This window comes from Phyllopteryx taeniolatus, chromosome 19, assembly GCF_024500385.1.
Source record: "Phyllopteryx taeniolatus isolate TA_2022b chromosome 19, UOR_Ptae_1.2, whole genome shotgun sequence".
NCBI classification, from domain to species: domain Eukaryota; kingdom Metazoa; phylum Chordata; class Actinopteri; order Syngnathiformes; family Syngnathidae; genus Phyllopteryx; species Phyllopteryx taeniolatus.
Window position 1 is genome coordinate 8,662,572 of NC_084520.1, and position 19,602 is coordinate 8,682,173.

The 19,602-nt window shown below is 41.8% G+C and overlaps 1 protein-coding gene and 1 long non-coding RNA gene across 2 annotated transcripts in view; one reads left to right on the forward strand and one right to left on the reverse strand.

The window, feature by feature from the left end:
* The window catches only part of LOC133469556 (uncharacterized), a 39,473-nt gene that overhangs the window by 18,533 nt on the left and 1,338 nt on the right, over positions 1 to 19,602 (forward strand). The window lies entirely within an intron of this gene.
* LOC133469555 (heparan sulfate glucosamine 3-O-sulfotransferase 3A1-like) overlaps positions 16,671 to 19,602 on the reverse strand; it is a 34,816-nt gene continuing 31,884 nt past the window's right edge. The window contains exon 2 of the mRNA XM_061756765.1: positions 16,671 to 18,751. Coding sequence (XP_061612749.1) covers positions 18,130 to 18,751 — 622 coding nt within the window. The 3' untranslated portion in view covers positions 16,671 to 18,129. The remainder of the gene's footprint in view (positions 18,752 to 19,602) is intronic.

Genomic DNA, 19,602 nt, shown 5'->3' on the forward strand with positions numbered 1-19,602 from the left:
CGCACTGCTCTCGAGAATGCTGTGGAGCAAGTATTGCGCTGAAATACACATTTATGACTCCTCAAAGTAAAAATACAACAAGAAAAATAAGATGGCACCTTAAAGCGGCTGCCTGTCACAGCGTCTACGTCGTGCAGTATGTTTGTATTTTTGTTCGTCTTATTCACCACCACCTGTCTAGCTAGCTACGATTTTCCTAGTTACCTTTTTTGTAAAGCAAAATAGGGTTTCAAGCCAGTGTTAGAGTTTCAGGAAGGGTTGTCAGCCAAATTTCGGGTTTCAGGCCAGGTTTCTGGTTTCAAGTTAGTGTTTCAAATTAGAGTTCCAAGTCAGTGTTAGGGTTCCAAATTTGAATTTAAAGGGAGGGTTAGACTTTCAAATTGGACAGTCAAATTATATCCAACTGCCCCGTGTATCCTAGCAACCCGCCCCCCCGCAGGCTCCCACTGACTCGTGTATATCCCAGCATGCCTCGCCACCTCTCGACCTTCCACAACAGCCGCCTGGCGAGATGAAGACGCAGAGGGCCGACAAACGGGTCAACAAAGTCGACTGGAGTATCGCTCCACACTTTGTCTTTCAAAGACGGCGCGTAACGTTTTTGTGTTTTTTATTTTCCAGTCCAGCGATGCGGGATATTGGCCACACAAGTTTGCTCATCGTTTACTCACTAACATTTTACGCCATCTGCGCCCGCCGCCGTCGTTCCCGCGGCCCGCCCGCCGCCTCGTGACGCTAATGGCGCTTTAAATCAGCCCTCCGAGTTCATTACGAGGTGACGGCAATGCATCGCCGCGACGACAACAAGTGGGCTGTGGGGGCTTTGTTGTTGTTGGGGCAGATGGCGCACACGGACGACAATGGCAGCATTTTGTGCACCTGTGGCGTGACGGAGGAAACACTAGGATGAAAAACGGCTTCGTGACGTCTGGAGCGACGGCTTGAGCTTTTGGCAAGTTGTCGAAGAAACATCAATGAATTATTCACACAGAAAAGTCTGAAAACTTCCTGCTTTGACTTTCTTCGAATTTGAAGTGTTTGAAGATACCACACTGCTTTTTTTTTTGTTGTTCTTTGGTTCTCATCCTAGAAATGGAAATTGGGATAGAAAGAGGGGAAAGTTTTGTTTCTGTCACAAAGAAGTAAATCATGATAGATGCATGCCTGGATGAGTTTGGTGTGGAAAAACGTCACAAATGGATCAATTGACCAACAGATGCTTGGGTTAGGGTTTCAAACTAGTGTTTTAAAACATTTAGGGTTTCAATTTGGGGATTAAAGTCAGGATTAGGGTTTAAAATTAGGGTTTGAAGACAAGGTCGTGGTTTCAAGCAAGGGTTTGGGTTTTAAAATCTGTTTTTAAAAGCGGGGTAACAGTTTCAATTTAGTTGTTAATGCCAGGATTGGGGTTTCAAATTAGGGTTTCAAAACAGGATTAAGGCTTTAAAATGGGGTTATTCTTTTGTAACAAGGGTCAGGGTTTCAAATTAGGGATCAAAACCAGGATTAGAGAGTCAAACTAGGCTTTTAAGACAGGTTTATGGTTTCATGAAATTGTTATGGTTTCAAATTAGGGTTTTAAAGCAGGGTTTGGGTTTCAAATTAGGTATTAAAGACAGGATTTGGGTTTCAAATTAGGGCTTTAAGACAGAGTTATGTTTTCCAAGTAGTAGTCAGGTTTGAAGACAGGGTTATGGTTTTTAAATTAAGGATTAAAACCAGGACTAGGATTTTAAAATTAAGGATTAAAGACAGGGTTAGGATTTCAGATTAGGGTTTTAAAACTGAAACAGTTTTCAAGACAGGGTTATGGTTTCAAGATAATGATTGAAGCCACGGTTAGGGTTTCAATACACGGTTATGGTTTCAAATAAGTGCTAGGGGTTTAAATTTTGCCCTGCGATTGGCTGGCGACCGCTTCAGGGTGTAAGCCGCCTCTCGCCCGAAGATAGCTGGGATAGGCTCCAGCACACCCGCGACACGTGTGAGGATAAAGTGGTACAGAAAATGGATGGGTTTCAATTTTGGGATTAAAGCCAAGATTAGGGTTCCAAAGTACAGTAGAGTTTCAAGCAAGGGTTGGGGTTTTCAAATTAACGTTTCAATGTGGGGTTTCCAGCCAGCATTAGTGTTATCTATGTTGGAATTTGTCCCAATACTTTTGTGCATGTATATTTCAGCCTTTTTTATTTGATCAATGATAACGAAAACGATGTTGTGTTATCTTCGTTAATTTTGCATTGCGTCTCCCCTGCCGTGATGTCACACACAAACCCGCCCCTGTTGGTCTTTCTCCGGGCCCACCAGGTGTTCCTATTATGCAGCAGCTCACTCCCGTCACTCGAACAATCAACCAGTCAGTCAGTGCTCCGCTATCGATTTACAGCCTGTAATTACGACCAATCATCTTGGATCAAGCGCATCTGCGTGAAGGAGCCAAAAAACATCTGCTGGTGTTGTGTTAACAGGTAGCTACTTCACTAAACATGACTACAGCTTCTTTTTTTTTTTTTCTTTTTTTTTTTTAATACTTTTTTGTCCACCAAAGTAGTCCTACAATGATGATTGACAGCCGCGTCCCGACTCGCAGCCCACAAAACTCTGAGTGTGATTAAGTTGTTTACACAGACAAGACGGCGAGGGCAGGACTGGGCGGAGGCCAGGAGAGATACTCGGGGGATGGGGAAAAAAAAGGCAAAAAAAAAAAAAAAAAAAGGCACCGGGATGCCTAATTGGTGCACATTCCAATTGCGGCTCCTCCTCTGTTGCGAGAATGGAACATTTTGGAACATCCAGGAATGTTGTAGTGCAAAGATGCAAAATCAGCAAATCTCATGAGACTGTGGTCCACTGAAGCTTGCCAGTGATGGAAGTGAGGGAAACGTGTGATGATAGCCATAGAGCAGGAAATGGAACTAACTGTGACATACAGTAGAAACAAGTTTGGCTGCTCAAGACATTATGAACAATATAAATACTATATATGGTTCAAAATGAGGCCAAAACACATCCATCAGATCCCAAAATGTCAGAAAGACACTGTATGCCCTAGCACAGGTATTTGCAAAAAACGTCCATCACATGCCGAAAACATTCCCGTTACATGTAACTTACATGCACAAAACATATCCTTCAGATCCACAAAAAAAACCATTCCCAAAATGTTTCCATCACCTCCCCATCACATGCTTTATGTTTCCAAAACGTGTTTAGCAGATGCCCAAGACATGCCCACAATATTTCCATCCCATGCCCAAAACGTTTATCACATGCGCAAAACATCTCCATCACATACGTCTATTAAATGCCCAAAACATTCCGTTAACATGTCCATCACATGCCCAAAACATTCCCAAAACAATTCCATCCCATGCCCAAAACATTTCCTTCACCTGCCCAAAACATTTTCATCACCTGCCCAAAACATTTTCATCACTTGCCCAAAATGTTTCCATCACATGCGCAAAATGTTTGCATCACATGCCTATAGTGTTTCTTTGATTTGCCCAGAACATGGCCATCACATGCCCCAAACATTCACAAAACAAGTCCATCCCATGCCCAAAACATTTTCATCACCTGCCCAAAACATTTTCATCACTTGCCCAAAATGTTTCCATCACATGCGCAAAATGTTTGCATCACATGCCTATAGTGTTTCTTTGATTTGCCCAGAACATGGCCATCACATGCCCCAAACATTCACAAAACAAGTCCATCCCATGCCCAAAACTTTTCCATCACCTGTACAAAACATTTCACCATGTGCAAAACGTGTTCATCATCTGCTGAAAACATGTCTATCACATGGCCAAAAGTTTTTGTCACCCACCCAAAGCACATGTATCACATGCCCAAAAAATGCCAAAAACATGTCTATTGAATGCTGAAAACTTTTCCATCACTTGCCCAAAATGTTTCCATCACTTTCCCAAAACAGGACTGTCACATGCCCAAAACAAGTCTGTCACATGCCCAAAGAATGCTGAAAACATGTCAAAACTGTTTCCAAAACATGTCCATGACATACCCAAAACACAAATTATTTGTGATCAATGATCCGTAGACTCGGACATTACCAACAGAATCAACCCAGACAGATGTTATGTACAGCGTCATGGTGGACGACTGGTTGGCACATCTGCCTCACAGTTCTGATAACCGGGGTTCAAATCCCGGCCTCTTCTGTGTGGAGTTTGCTTGTTCTCCCCGTGCCTGCGTGGGTTTTCTCCGGGTACTCCGGTTTCCTCCCATATCCCCAAAACATGCGTGGTAGATTAATTGAATACTCCAAATTGCCCGTAGGTGGGAATGTGAGTGCGAATGGTTGTTTGTTTATATGTGCCCTGAGATTGGCTGGCGATTGGTTGAGGGTGATAGCTGGGATCGGCTCCAGCACACCCGCGACCCGGGTGAGGAAAGTGAATGAAATGTATGTTATGTACACTCAGGCTGCACTGCTCACACTCTGATGAACAATAGTGTAGTATAATAGATCAGAAGACATGATTCTTAATGAGAATAGAGTCCTTCCTTATAGAATATTTCTTTTATAATGTGACAAAGAGAAGCTCTGTTGGTGTATGTAATGTGATTTATAAAGTCATGTTATATCAAAACTGTTTTAATATCAGAAGGCAGCTGTGTGTTGTTGCTTGTACTTAGCAGACAGACTCTTTGTTTCTGCACCATTAGCCTCCATTAGCGGCCTGCAGCCACCAGCACATCAGGGAACCACCACGGGGGCTTCACACTCCAAAACTTTTCAAAAGGTCTGGAATCTGAATCTAAATTGTTTCGGTTGTGGAAGCACAGGTGGTTGGTCTCAACGACATCCGTCATGTCTGCCAAAATCAAGCAAAACATGCCCGCATCGCGTCGCCGTGGGCTGCAAAGTAGACGTTTTGGTGTGCGATGTAATTTTCCTTTCAGCGACAAATCAATAGCATGCACCTCATTGTTGACGGACGCCACCGAAGCCAGCTCCTCGGACTAATGGGGCTACAACTTGCCATCTGCTTGCTGGTAGGACTCAACTAAAAAAAAAAAAAAAAAAAAAAAAAAAAACACATTCCAAATCTCATTTTACTACTTTTAGTTTCTAAATGCTTATAAATGTAATGACATTGCAGCTCATTTGTGCATTTTAGCTTTTGGGATCATATTTGGCTGTTCACTGAAGCAGAATAACAAATTAAAAAACATGCCCATCACATACTCAAACTACATTCACTAAAGTATTCCCAAGACATCCATATGTCATGCCCAAATCCTTCCCATAACCTTTTCTTCCCAACATGCCCCAAACATGGCCATCACATTCCCATCAGATACCAAAACCTTCCAGCAAATGGCCAAAATGTGCCTAAAACATACATTATCCATCACATGCTCACAACATACAGTATTTACATTCTAAAACAATATATGTGCTGGCCTAATTTGACAGCCCTTTGTAAACGTGATTAATCAGCAATGAAGATAATCTGTCACCGATGTGCTAGTGGGCCGGTTTCATGGTCAATTAATTTAGCTTCATAAAAAGCCATTTCCTGTGGGTTTAAAGAGAGGATGGAGGAGAAGGAAGGGAGTCAGGAGGGGGGTGTTATCGCTCTAATGGGATCAGCCGCTGCACAGAGTCACTCCGGATGCTTCAATCCGGCTTGTTAATGTGATTTTTCCAAGTCTGGCCTCTTCGGGAGTCGCCTCAAACAAGCCCCCCTGCCGTGAAGCACCTGCATCACTTTTCATTTAGGAACAATCCACTTCCCACACTTGACCTTCCCAATTGGGGACAAGCGCTCAACTAAACACGCTAATCAGGTTCCTCAGCTCATTGAAGAGTCTGAGAAGTCAATCGTTAGCTGCTGTCTGCTCCAATTAAAGTCTTAGCTATGGCCTTGAAACGTTGTCTCAGCTGTTAATCAGTCAGGACGACTCCTAAGTGGCAAATCCCGCCTGGGATCAAGTCTCTTTTCCAGGGCCTTGACTCCCAAGAGCAACTTTGAGAGGATGCCAGGTATCTGATTCCAAACATTCACCTGCCAGCGATAACAAACATTTTCCAATACATGCCTAAAATGGCCAAAACATATCTGACAATTCCAAAACATGACAATAAAAGGTGATTCTTCTATTCTTCTTCTTCTTCTTCTTCTTCTACTATATATGTCACATACCCAAAACATTCCCATCGAATAAACAAAGCATACCCATCAGATGGACAAAATATGGCTGTCATGTCCATTGCATGCCCATAGTCGCCCAAAAAAATCCCAATCACCTCGGTCACATGCCCAAAATATTCCCATCAATTGGCTAGCAAATGTCCATCAGATGCCTCAAACATTCACATCACATAGCCACAGCATTTCCAAATTCCCATTAAATGCTCAAACCATGTCTGTCATATGTCCAAAAACCTTCCCATAAAAGAAAACCAACATTCCCATCACATGCCTGTATATTCCCATTAACACTTATTCATTGTCACCACCTCCCGTCAAAATTCATATTTGATGTATATAGATGTCAATGGCAGTTAATCAGTTATGTATCAGAATGCCCATTACATCACACACCCAAAAATCTACTCGTCAAATTATCCAAAACAGATGCCCAAAAACATTCCCAATCACATTTGACACATTGTCCAAAACCTTGCCATTGATTGCCCACAAATGCCCAAAACAGGCCCAAGACTTGCCCATCACGTCCGTGCCCAAAAACCTTCCAATCAAATGCCTCAAACATACTCATCAAATGCCCAAATAAATCATGTCCATCACATGCCCAAAACATTCCGGTCAAATGCCCAAAACATGTCCATCATGTCTGTCACATGCCCAAAAATCTTCCCATGAAATCCCCCAAACATCTGTCAACTGTCCAAAACATTTTTGTCACACGGCCCAAATATTCCCATCAAATGTTCCAAATATGGTTACAACATGGCTGTTATATGTCCATCACTGGCCCAAAATGTTTCAATCAAATGCCCAAAATATGTCTATCACATGTCCGCCACATGCCTGAAATCCTTTCCATCAGATGCCCAAACTATGGCCATCAAATGGCCAAAAGCCTTCTCATCCGATAGCCGTTGCATGTCCATTCCATGCCCCGAACCTTCCCAAACGTGTTGCTATGCACCATCACGTCTACGGAGTAAACCGTGGTACAGGTGGTTTGCTCTAATCACAAAACATGTTAGCAAAAGGCTGACTTCAGCAGCATTTGTATTGTCTATTGCACGCAAGCGAAAGTTTAAAAGGCGGTGCAGGGCCCTGCAGACACATTTTTCAGGAGGGTGGTGCCTGCTGGGTAATCGGATCAAGGCCTCCGTAAGGCTCCCAGAAGAGTCGATCCTGCCTCGTTTGTACCTTCAAAGAGAAACATTTGTGACGGCTGCTCAGGAGGGTTAAGAAAAGAAAGAGGAAGAAAAAGAAAATTAATCTGACCTATAACCTGTATGGCTTGATAGAGAATTCTTTACTTTGAGAGGAGATGTTTATTAAAAAAAAAAAAAAAAAAAGACAAAACTGAAATTATGTGGTTGCATAAGTGTTCACACCCTCTTATAACAGAATGTGGCTGTGTTCAGAACCAATCCAATTCAAGCTCAGGTTAAATGGTAGCCAGCACACATCTGCCACCATTTAAAGTGTCTCTGATTAACCCCATATACATTTCAGCTGTTCTAGTCGGCTTTTCCTGGCATTTCTTTGCTTTTGAGCAGAAGCCTAAAGGTTTTGTGCTAACATTGATTGCTATTTCGAACTTTTCAGAATTCCTTCCACCTTGCTATTTTGAACTGCCACCACCATGTAGGTTTGGTGTTATTTTGGTGAACAGCAGTGTTATACGCCACACATACCTTTTTAGAATTATTACCAAAACCTCAACCTTGATTGGATCGGACTGCAACGCATTTTCCTACGTTTTTGGATATTTTGTTTTGGTCCGATCATCATGCTTTGTGGCTTTTTTTTCGTCAGATGGAACTGGTGCCTTACACAAGGTGTAAGGAATTATGAACAGTTCATAATAGCAGCATTAGCACAAAACATTTAGGCTTTTGCCAGAAAGCAAGAAAAATGGTAAAAAAAAAAAACTACCAGAAGAGCTGACACTTTAAATGGTAGCAGGTGTACGCTGACTCCCATTTAACATGATCCACTGTAGAATAAAACGTTTTTTTACGTAGCTGTCCATTGTGGCAAGTGAGGTTTTTTTGCAACACATTTAACAGTATGCATTGCAAACTAAGCGCGGCCTGAGTGCAAGACATGGCGGTCAGCGACATCTCCCGACGTGACCCCACAAGGAGGTCCGTGTGAACCCGCCATTAGAAGTGCAAATGTCGTAATGCGGCCTTGGCCTATTTGGAGCCAGGAAGCGGGTGTCACGCGGGCCCAGGATCAAACAAACACGGAAGCACCAATGGCCGCCCAGCCGCCGTCAGTCACCTAGCGACAGCGCCGAGGCTGTTTATGTGCCGGCTGAGCCAGCCAATGTTGGCACGTCATTAAAAACGTTCATTTTAAACTCAGGGAAGCGGACGTAAGCCCGCCGGTGAGCTCATCTGAGTCGTCTCGCGAGGTACGTAACGCCGTCGAGTGGGGCGGTCATGGTTGACGAGCCGAGAGCGACGAGAGCTCCATCATGTGAGGGCCTCCAGTTAACACCTGCCTTCAGAGGTGGACTTAACTCTTTCGTGCATGAATTAGGAAAATCTCCCTCTTTTGCAAGGAGCGTTATCTGCTGTCCAATAGGCGCATCAGTAGCTACAGTGGACAGCTATTCAACCGTAGTTACTGATATGACACTTTGATATCAAAGAGTTGTGCATGTAGAAGAAAAGTGCTTATGAATGGCTAGCCACTGTTGGATAATTTTGACATCAAAGACTCACGCATATACACTAGAAGAAAACAGCTTTTGAGCAGAACTCCACTGTAGTGACGACTAATGAGCATCTATGACATGAAGAAAACATCTTTTGAATAGTTGTCCACTGTCGCGACTGATGTTTAACTATGACATCAGGAACATACACAACTAGTCAAAAATGTGGACACACTATTGAATGAGAAACCGTGTCCACACTTTTTACTGGTGTTTTTTTAAGAGATGTCCACTGTAGTGAATGATGTGAAACTTTGATCTCAAAGTCAGACAGTAGTGGCTGACAACTTTGATGTGAAAAAAGTTTTGGAATAGCTGTCCAAGTAATGACTGATGCTAAACTGTGCCATACAAAACCATTTTGATCCGTTATCTTCTGTCGTGACTGATATGCAAAAATTATGTGGAAATATATTTTTTTAATAACTATCCACTGTAGTAACTGATATCTTACTTTGAAATAGAGAACATATCTTTTGAATATCTGTCAAATGTAGTAACTGACGCTTTACAATGACATGGAAATATAATAATAGTTTTAATAGATGATGTGATATGTCAACATATATTTTGCACTTTAGTCACTAATATTCAACATACACATAAAGAAAACATCTTGACTGATGCGACATCAGTAAGATCTTTTGATTAGCTGTCCACTGTAGTGACTGATGATCACCTTTGACACACAAAAAACACATCTTTTGAGTAGCGATACAGTGTGCACGATAGAGTTAAATGTGAGGTATTGTTTTAAAAATAGCGTCAGTGTGATGTGCGCTTGTCACGCGGGCTAAAATTAGCGGCACTCACCTCCGTGGCCTTTATGCGTGCTACACGCCTCCGCAATGTCATCAATTATCGCCATGCCCGAATGCCGGTGCTGCTGACACAGGGTGCATCCGGGCCGCTCGGCACCTGAGCGCGCGGGGGCTCGTAATTAAAAGAGCGCCATTGTCGCGCGGCGGCCTCGCTGTTCCCATGCGAGCCGGGCAGAGATCAGGTGACGGCGAGCCGGGCCCGGAGTGGAGAGGTGGCTCGGAGCCCGGGAGAGGGTGACGAGGAGGAGGAGAAAGGGTGACCTCGAGATCGGGCCTCACTCGCCAGCTGCCGCCTGAAACGGGACACCCAAGCCCCCTTCTGCGCGCTCGTCCACCTGTGTCGCTTACCTGACGCGCACCTTGCAGGAAATACAACCTAAGAGGTCAAACCGTGCGCCGTCACAGCAGTTAGAGTGATACTCAGCGGGACACAATATTGATAGCTTTTGAATGGCTGTCTTCTGTAGTGACTGATGCTCAACTTTGACATGGATTTTTTTTTTTTTTTTTTTTTTTTTAACAAGCTGTCCACTGTAGTGATTGATGCTGAAATATTCAAAAAACAATTTCTATGGCACAGCTGTCTACTGTAGTGACTGACACTCAACTTTGCTGTGGAAAAATAACATTTTTGAATAGCTGTCCACTGCAGTGACTGATAAGCACATTTACACCAAGACAAGCCTCTAGAAAACATTGGATAAATACCTTCTCTTTAGTGACAGATAAACAACTTCTTGCATGGAGAAGAAAACAGCTTGTGAATTGCTCTTTACTGTAGTGATAATACATTTTGACAGGGAATTTATTTTTGTATATATTTTTTTTAAAGTCGTCCAAGGTAGTGATGCTCAAAATTTCAAAACAATTTCCATGGCACTACTGTCTACTATAGTTACTGATGCTCAACTTTGCAATGGAAAAATCCATCCATGCATCCATTTTCTGAGCCGCTTCTCCTCACGAGGGTCGCGGGCGTGCTGGAGCCTATCCCAGCTATCATCGGGCAGGAGGCTGGGTACACCCTGAACAGGTTGCCAGCCAATCGCAGGGTACATACAAATAAACAACCATCGGCTCTCACATACACACCTATGGGCAATTTAGAGTTGTCAATCAACCTAGCATGCATGTTTTTGGGATGTGGGAGGAAACCGGAGTGCCCGGAGAAAACCCACACAGGCACGGGGAGAACATGCAAACTCCACACAAGCGGGGCCGGGGATTGAACCCAGGTCCCCAGAACTGTGAGGCAGACTCTCTAACCAGTCTTCCACTGTGCAAAAATATTTTTTGTAAATCTGTCTACATAGTGACAAAAAATTGTTCTGAATAGCTGAGCACTGTCGTAATTGATGGTTAACTTTAAGATAGAAAATCAAAAAATGTTGAATAGCTGTCCATTGTAGTGACTTATGCAACTTTGACAGCAAGACTCAAGCATATAAAAAACTTATGAACAGCTGTCCTCGGTAATGAGTGATGTCCAACTTCGACATAGAAAATACGTGTCCACTGTAGTAACTGATACACAACACTGACATCAAGACTCAAACAAAAAAAAAATCTTTTAAATAGCTTTGAAAAGTAGTGACTGATACACATTGACTTAAAGACTCGTCTGTATGTCTTGCAAAAAACAAAAACATCAACAGGCACTGGGGTGGCGTCATTGGGCAAAATCTTAACATGAATATAAGAAGAAGAAGAAGAAGAAGAAGAAGAAGAATCATCTTTTATTGTCATGAACATGCATGCATGCACACGAAATTTGTTCTCTGCATTTAACCCATCACAGTGAACACATACACATGTTAGTGGAACACACTGGAGCAGGGGGCAGCTGAAGCGCCCGGGGAGCATTTCGGGGTATCAGTGTCTTGCTCAAGGACACCACAGCCGTGAGTCCGGGGGATGTTGGCGGATGGTCCAGTCGGGGTTTTGAACCTAGGTCCCCCACGGTGGCAGGCGATGATCTTAACCATTGGGCCATCGACAAATCTGATTGGCCAGTGCAAACACGAACACCCCGGGAGGTCCCTTCCATCGCCATGGTGATGAATAATTACGTGTTGACTTTTTATGCATTTGTTTAAATTATTAACAAGCTCCTTTTGGCCCGTGAGCTACTTTTTGTGGGTTTGGAAAAGTTGTGTGTGTGTGTAAGTGTGTAATGAGCGGGAGGTAAACATGTCCCGCCTGTCATTTATTCATGAGGCACACACACACGGTGCAGTGAATGGGAACAAGTTGCTGATGTTTTATTTACGGTGATTTGTTTCACGGACTAATTTATTTTTTCTCTCCGCCTGCACTTTATCAAATGACATGTTTACAACCTTTACCGCGATAAACAACAATGCAGTTTGTTTCCCGACACGCTCGTGCCGTACAAAATTTGTTTGTGAAAAGTTATTACAAATAGAATAAATTACAGAAAACTCTGTGGGACTGGTCTTTAATGGGTTTAGGTATTGATCTTTGGTACTGTTTCAAGCATTGGTCTTTGGTATTGTCTTTAGACTTTTTTTTTTAATTGTCTTTGTTTTTATTGTTCTTTGATATCATCTGTCTTAGATAATTTTTATGTCTTTGATATTTTTTAGGTATTGGGTTTTGATTGTATTGGTCTGATAGTCTTGTGGTGTTGGTCTTTGATGTCATCTTTGGTACTGGTCATTTCATTTGTCTTTGATGTTGTTTTTGGTTTTACTTTGTTGTTTTGCATGTCTGTTTTCTTTTGTCTGATATTGGCATGAGAAGGTTTTTTTAAAAGTATTGATCTGGAATTGTGAATGTCTTTCATATTGATCTTGATATTGTTTGGCATTGTTTTTGGTATTGCTCTTTGATTGATATTTTATGGTAATTGTCATCGTATTGGTCTTTGATAGTTGCGTAGGTCTAATGTTCTTGGCATTGTCGTGGGTAATGGTCATTGATATTGTTAAGTATTGGTCATTGATGTTATTTTTAATATCGCTCTATTTTTTTGATTTGGTGGTTAGTATTACTCTTTGATCATTAGTATTGGTCTTCGATACAGATCTTTTGTATTGGTCTTTAATTGTTTGTAAAGGTCTTATTATTTTTGGAATTGGTCGTTGATGTCTCTGAAATTGGTCTTTGACATTGTTATGGTACTGGTCTTTAATATTGGTCTGATCGTTTGTGTTGTTGTTGGTAATCATCTTTCGTGTTGGTCTTTGAACTTTGGTATAGGCTCCTAGCACTGGTTTCGGTTCCTTGGTGACCGATTGGTAATATTGATCTTTATTTGAAGAATTTGTACCTTGTTTAACTTTGTGGATGTTCCTCAGGGGGGCACAGCCAGCTGAGGGATGGCGTACCACTGCAGTCAAGGGATTCACATCAAAGGGGTCCCGGTTGGTAAAAATGGCTGCCTATTTGTTTGCGATAATTTTTATTTATTTTTTTAAAGCAGCCTTTTCGCCACAGACTTCAAAAATAAAATGGCTGTTCTTTGAAGTGTCACTTGTTGCTATTGACGGGACGCTTTCCAGACACGTCTTCATGTATCCCTGACACGGAGGACCTGCTGCCTCTCAGCAAGGCCTTGATTGATCCTGACGTTCCGGTTAACACGTGTTCGTGTTCGCCTCACATTTTCCCCGCACGGTGACAAATGCCGAGCGACACGAGTCAAGCTCCCATCGAGCCCTGAACGGCCCGTCATGGAACCTCTGAGTCACGCGGCGGCGAAACCTTCGCACGGCGTTTGGAGGGAGTTCCCGCAACACGCGCACACACAAACTGACACAGTTCTCTGTGGGATGTTTGTCACAATATTTGGTACAGTTTTACCATATACAACAACTGCATTAAAAGCTGAGAGGTTTTAATTAATTTACCATGTTTGTTATTGTGGTTGCAGCATATTTTTACCTTCTCGTGTTGCTAAAAAAGACAACTATGAGAAACATCTGTCAGTGTGATGCAGTGCACTTGTACACCCACACCACAATAACAAACAATACTTTTCAAATAAAAATGCAGGGTCGGAGATGACCGCAATATGTCCCAGTCACATTTCGGGGATTTTTATTTTTTTTTGTGTCTGGCTTTCCAGAGCTTTGAAGTGACAAGTTCATTACCAAAACTAATACCAAAGACCTATTTTAAAGACTGCTATCAGAGTATAATACCCAACACAAAAATCCAATGATCAAAAACCAATACTAAAGACCAATCCCAAAAACAATATCAAGGTCCAATACAAAGACAAATAATGTATCAAAAACTTATAAGATCAAATATAAAAAATTAATATCAAAGACCAGTACAAAAGACCATTAACAACCAAAGACAAAATCCAAAGATCTAACACCAATGTTAAAAGCAAAATATAGTGGCACCTGAACTTACGAGTTTATTGCATTTGGTGGCTTGGTCACCAAACTGTAACTCAATTTACTCATAAAAAAAATGCTACCCATTAAAATGACAGCCCCTCAAGAATGCCACATTTTTTACATGTTGTTAATTAAGAAATATAATAAAAAGAAACTTTAAAGAAATTAACTGCATTATGAAGACTAATATAAAAAACAAACATTAAAGACCGATACAATGGGCCAACAACCAAAAGCAAATAACCACTTTCAAAGACTGAAGACAAATTCGCAAAATGCAAAGGTGACACCAGCACCAAAGCTCAAATTCCAAAGATTAAAAACCAACACCATAAAGAAGAACCATAAAGAAGAACCAAACCCTGCAAGAGGGGGACGACAAATCCAGGTGTGTCACAAGTAATCGTTCTAACCCTCGAAAGGAGGATTTCCGCTGTTATTAATCCCAATGGGGAAAATTGTTTTGAAAGCCGAAGACTATGCATGCAGACATGCAGTATATTGATACAGAGAGCATATATTCTGGAAAACAGAAGAGGAAGGCTGCTCCTTCTGCTGCTTCCTTTTGGCTGACAAGTTGCGTGATGGCAAATGGGGAAAAGGCCTGTTTTCAGTTCCCGGATTACTGTTGCCACGGCAAACACTGTTCCCCCCCCCAAAGCTATATCGGAAGTGCCAGGGTGGGTGTTGTCAAATGTCTCCTCATGGGAATATCTGAATATCTAATAAGAATTATTTGGCGGCAAAGTATCACTCTCTGACGTATGAGCGTGCTATATGGTTGGGGTTGGGTGTGGGGACTGGGGGGTTGGAGGGTGCGCCCCAGTCGGTTGTTTTGATTAGATTGGCGTTAGCATGGAGCGTGCCTGTTGGAGATATTTGCTCAGACCCGGCCAGGGGGGGATTATGAAAGAAAACACACTTGCGATCTGCGCCGTGTCTGAGTCTTTCGTGTGCGTGTGGTCACAAAGAAGGCCCGCATTCCTGGTCTATGTAACCCCCCTCCCTCCCTCACGTCATCGTCATATGAAGGGGTACTGTTAGGGGGCTGTGGTAGCCCACCCGTCTTGTGCACAAAGACCCAGCTCAGTGTTTTGCGTCTGTGGAGGTGAACACGGGGAAGTTGATGGTTTATAGTTAAAGAGGGGTCTGGGAGGGAGTTAATTGTGCACAGGTGACATTACACAGGTGTACGGCCATGTGTGCATGTGATGGGATGAGCCAAGAAAGCAGATTGTTGATATTCGGGAGGCTAAACAAAGACTCTGCAGAGTTCCATCTGACTGCTGGTGCCTGCTCATGGTTATGTGTTTGTTTCTGTTAATCCCAGAAAAGATGACCTATTTTTTCCAACTCGTGGGTGCCTGTGAATAGTCAAACGAAAGACCAATACCAAAAACAGCATCAAAGACAATACCAAAGACCACTAATGGACAAGTATACCTCAATCAAAGACCAATGACAGAAGACCAGCACTAAAGAAAATGTAAAAAAAAAAAACAATACCAAAGTTCAACTCCACAACAATATCAAAACCAATGCCCAAGACCAAAGAATGTGAAACACAAAGACTATCAAAAAAGTATACCTAAAACAGTATTTAAAGCCACTTTAAAATTATCAGAAAGAAATATCAAAGACTAATGACAGAAGACCAGCACCAATACAAAGAAAATAAAAGTGAAATACCAACAGCCAACACCAAATCCCAACAACTAATACCAAAGACCAATACCAAAAACTATATCAAAGACCAATACCCAAGGACAAACAATAATAGAAACACCAAAGACAAATACTGAAGACACTTCCAAAAATATAAAAAGGCAAATAATAACGAAAACTATTTCAAAGACAGATACCAAAGATAAACCAATGCTAAAAAAACATATGCAAGACCAATACCCCAAGGCTAAAGAATAATACTAAATAGCAAGGATCAATGCCAAAGACAAATACAGTGCATAAATAATATCAAACGTTTATCACAAAACAATGTCAAAGACTGATGCCCAATATCAAGGACAAATACCAAAGAGCAGTACCAAAAACAATATCAGACCAAAATCCAGTATTGAAGACCAATAACCAGGGCCAAAGAATATTGTGAAAACCCAAAGATCAATATCTAAGACCAATACTTAAAACAATATGAAAGACGAGGACAAATACAGACGAGAAATACCAAAGTACTAACAAATTCCAAAGACCTAAACCCAAGGCTTATGACTAAAACGAAACATCAAAGATCAATGAAATACCAAAGTCTAATAATACAAAAGACAGAAGAACAGTGAAAATGTCTGCCTCACAGTTTTGAGGTTTGGGATTGAATCTCAGCTTTGTCTGTGGAATTTGTATGTTCTCCCTTGCATGGGTTTTCTCCAGGTACTCCAGCTTCCTCCCCAAATCAAAACAATATTCATGTTAGATTTATTGAAGACTCTAAATTGTCCATAGGTGTAAATACAAGACAATATAAAACAGCAATACAAAATAACATCAAAGATCAATACCAAGGACCAAAGCGCATCTCCAGCAGACCATCTGTGGTACAAAGAGCCTAATGGCAACCAAGGGCACACAAAGTCAAAGTTCCATCGTAAAAATGCTAATATAGAGTGATCCACAGTCCGGCTTTCGTACACAATTTCATACTTTTAACTAATGAAATGCTTCACAATTTGGGGAATATGATTCAACTTGCAGCATGTATTTTCAAAATGTTTATTTAATAAATCCTAGCTTGTTTTCCTGTGTCTTTGCGGAGAACATTTAATTGAGAGACAAAAATGTTTGCAACAACTTTTATTCAAACCTTTCAATGATTGTGTTTCTTTTGATGCACATCTGCTTCTTACAAGTCCACACACAACAAGAGGAGGAACACAAGCGGGCCATTGTGCTCGGCGAGCGGCACACGTGGCCCCGCAGGCTTTAAAAGTGACATCGAGCGGAGGCACGTCCTAGGAAATTGGAGTCCCGCTTTGGGACGAAGGAGCTTGAATGGCGGTGAGCGAAAGGAAAAAAAATGTTGCTTAAGAAGACAAGAGAATGGAAGTGAAATTTAAGCGTGTGCTGTAAAGACACCAGGGTGAATGAAGTGTTAGACATCAGTTATTCAAAATACATGTGGAATAAATACATTTGCAAAAATACTTAAGAGATTTTGTCGGTAGAAAAATGTTAAGCCTCAAAAGAAGCTACGTATATCGGCTTTCAAATACAGTATATGGCGTTAAATCACTCAGTGCATATGTTACTTTTAAATCAAAAGCATTAATCAAACACACAAGTCCTTCCACAAACACCTAATTGTGATTGTTCTGGAAACAGACTCTCACACTTTGCATATTTGATCAGAACACTTTGAGAATTAAAAAAAAATAATAATAATAATTTTCCACACCAAAGCCAAAAATATGAGGTTATTTATGATTTAAAGTCAAACACATTTGCTGTAAGCATACACTTCAAAAAGGAGTTGCAGTTCCAGTTCCGAGTTGCAATGTATTTTGCTGATTAAACCTAAGAGAATGTCTGCTTTTCTGTGGAAAACAGGATTTTAAGTTTATAAATTATATCAATATTGTTCATTTATTTTTACCATTACCATTATTTACATTTATAGTTATTTTTTATTTTATTACTGTTTTATGCAATTCTATTTTATTAGATATTTATTTTATATTTACATTTTACATAAGATTTCTCTATATAAAGCATTCATTTATTTTTAAATCAGCAATTTTCAAGTAATGTCAATTAATTGAATAAAATCAAAACATTGAGTTGACAGTTTTTTTTGCTTTGCAACTAACTTAAATTGCATCGTTTCAACTGAAAAGTGTAAAATTCAAATGTTGGCTTTATCCTCATATTTGACATTCAGCTTTAGCCAATTTCTTGGAGAGAGGGGGAAAAAAAAACAAAAAAAAAACTTCAGTCTGTGAGCACAATTGTAATCCCCTAGTTTTTCTCCCTGATATTCCACCTGCAGTCAGCCACGTCGTTGTCGTTCACAACATTCAGTCGTCCCAGCCAAAGTTGTGCGTTGTCATCTGGTAGAACTTCATGTTGAAGGGCCGGTAGAAGTCTCTGAGGCGGCGCACCACCTCGGGGCGGATGTCGGGGTGGGTGCGCCCTTTGGTTTTTCCCAGGCAATGGGGCTTGCTGCTCCCCTCTGCCTTCTTGAGGCACGGGAAGCCCTTGGTCTGGTTGAAGTAGAAGTGTTTGTCGGTGATGATGCGCTTAAGGCCCAGGAAGTCCTGCACGCGGCCCAACTCGCCAGCCGGGTCGCTGATGAGCCGCTCGCCGCTCACAAACAGGATCTGCTCCATGGGGAAGTACTGCAACCAGTTGTCCAGGTGCTTGGCGTAGATGCCGATCTGTATGGCGCTCCACGACGTGTCGATGAGGGCTGTAGTTTTGTTCTTGAAGGTGAGGTTCTCGAAGGACTGAATGTCCGGCTTCTTGGACAGCGTCTGCGTGTAGTCCGAGATGGCCCGGGTGACCGGGTCTCGGACAACCACAATCAGTTTTGTGCCTCGCGACATGGCCGAGATCCGGGCGGGTGCCTCTTTGGTCACGAAGTAGCTGGGGGTCTTCTCCATAGTGATCTGGCCCTCCAGTGTCTTGGGCATCAGATCCCTGCCAGGACCAGAGACAGGAAGGAATGAGTCACATGACTAAAATTGACTCATCAGAGAAGTACTGTAATTTGTCGTGTAGAATTCTCATTTCCCACCCTAAAAAAAGTAAATAGTGCGCATTATACATAGGTATAGGAGAAATTGAAAAATACTTTCCCATTTTATAAATATATGCCGCCATCTAGAGGTTATGAAAAAGCTTTACACTTTCATTCAAATGTGCTACCGCCCCCTAAAGGTTAGTTGTAAAGTTGTACACTTTCATTCTAGTATGCCACCTAGAGGTTATGAAAAAGGTGCAGCCTACAATTTCATTCCAACATGACAGGGGTACATATGACTGCATATATGTACAATTGTGCTCATATGTTTACATACCCAGGAAGAATTTGTGAAAATTATTATGTTTTAATACGACTGATGACTGAACAACAACCATCATTAATTTCTTTATGGTTATCCATCCATCCATTTTCTTTACAGCTTATCCTCACTAGGGTGAGTGTTGGTTGTTGAACGTCACACCGCTGCTACCTCAGAAGCTATGAAATTGCCCAACCTCAGCTGGGATAGAACAGGACAAGTGGTATAAAATGGATGGAAGGATACCTTTCGCACAGACACGGGAAGTGTGACAGGGGCCACTGCGGCTTCAGTCAGTCAAGAATACCACAGGACTACGTTTATTTATTTGATCTTGATCAGGTGTCTGCTGGAAGGAGGTGGCGAGAGCAAATATTGATTCTTGCGGTGTCTGCGAGTCCCGGGATGTTGGTACAATCTTGTGGTGAACAATTCATGGATTCCACCACAATGTTGCTGTTAAGGGGCTTATGAAAGCAAGCTGGT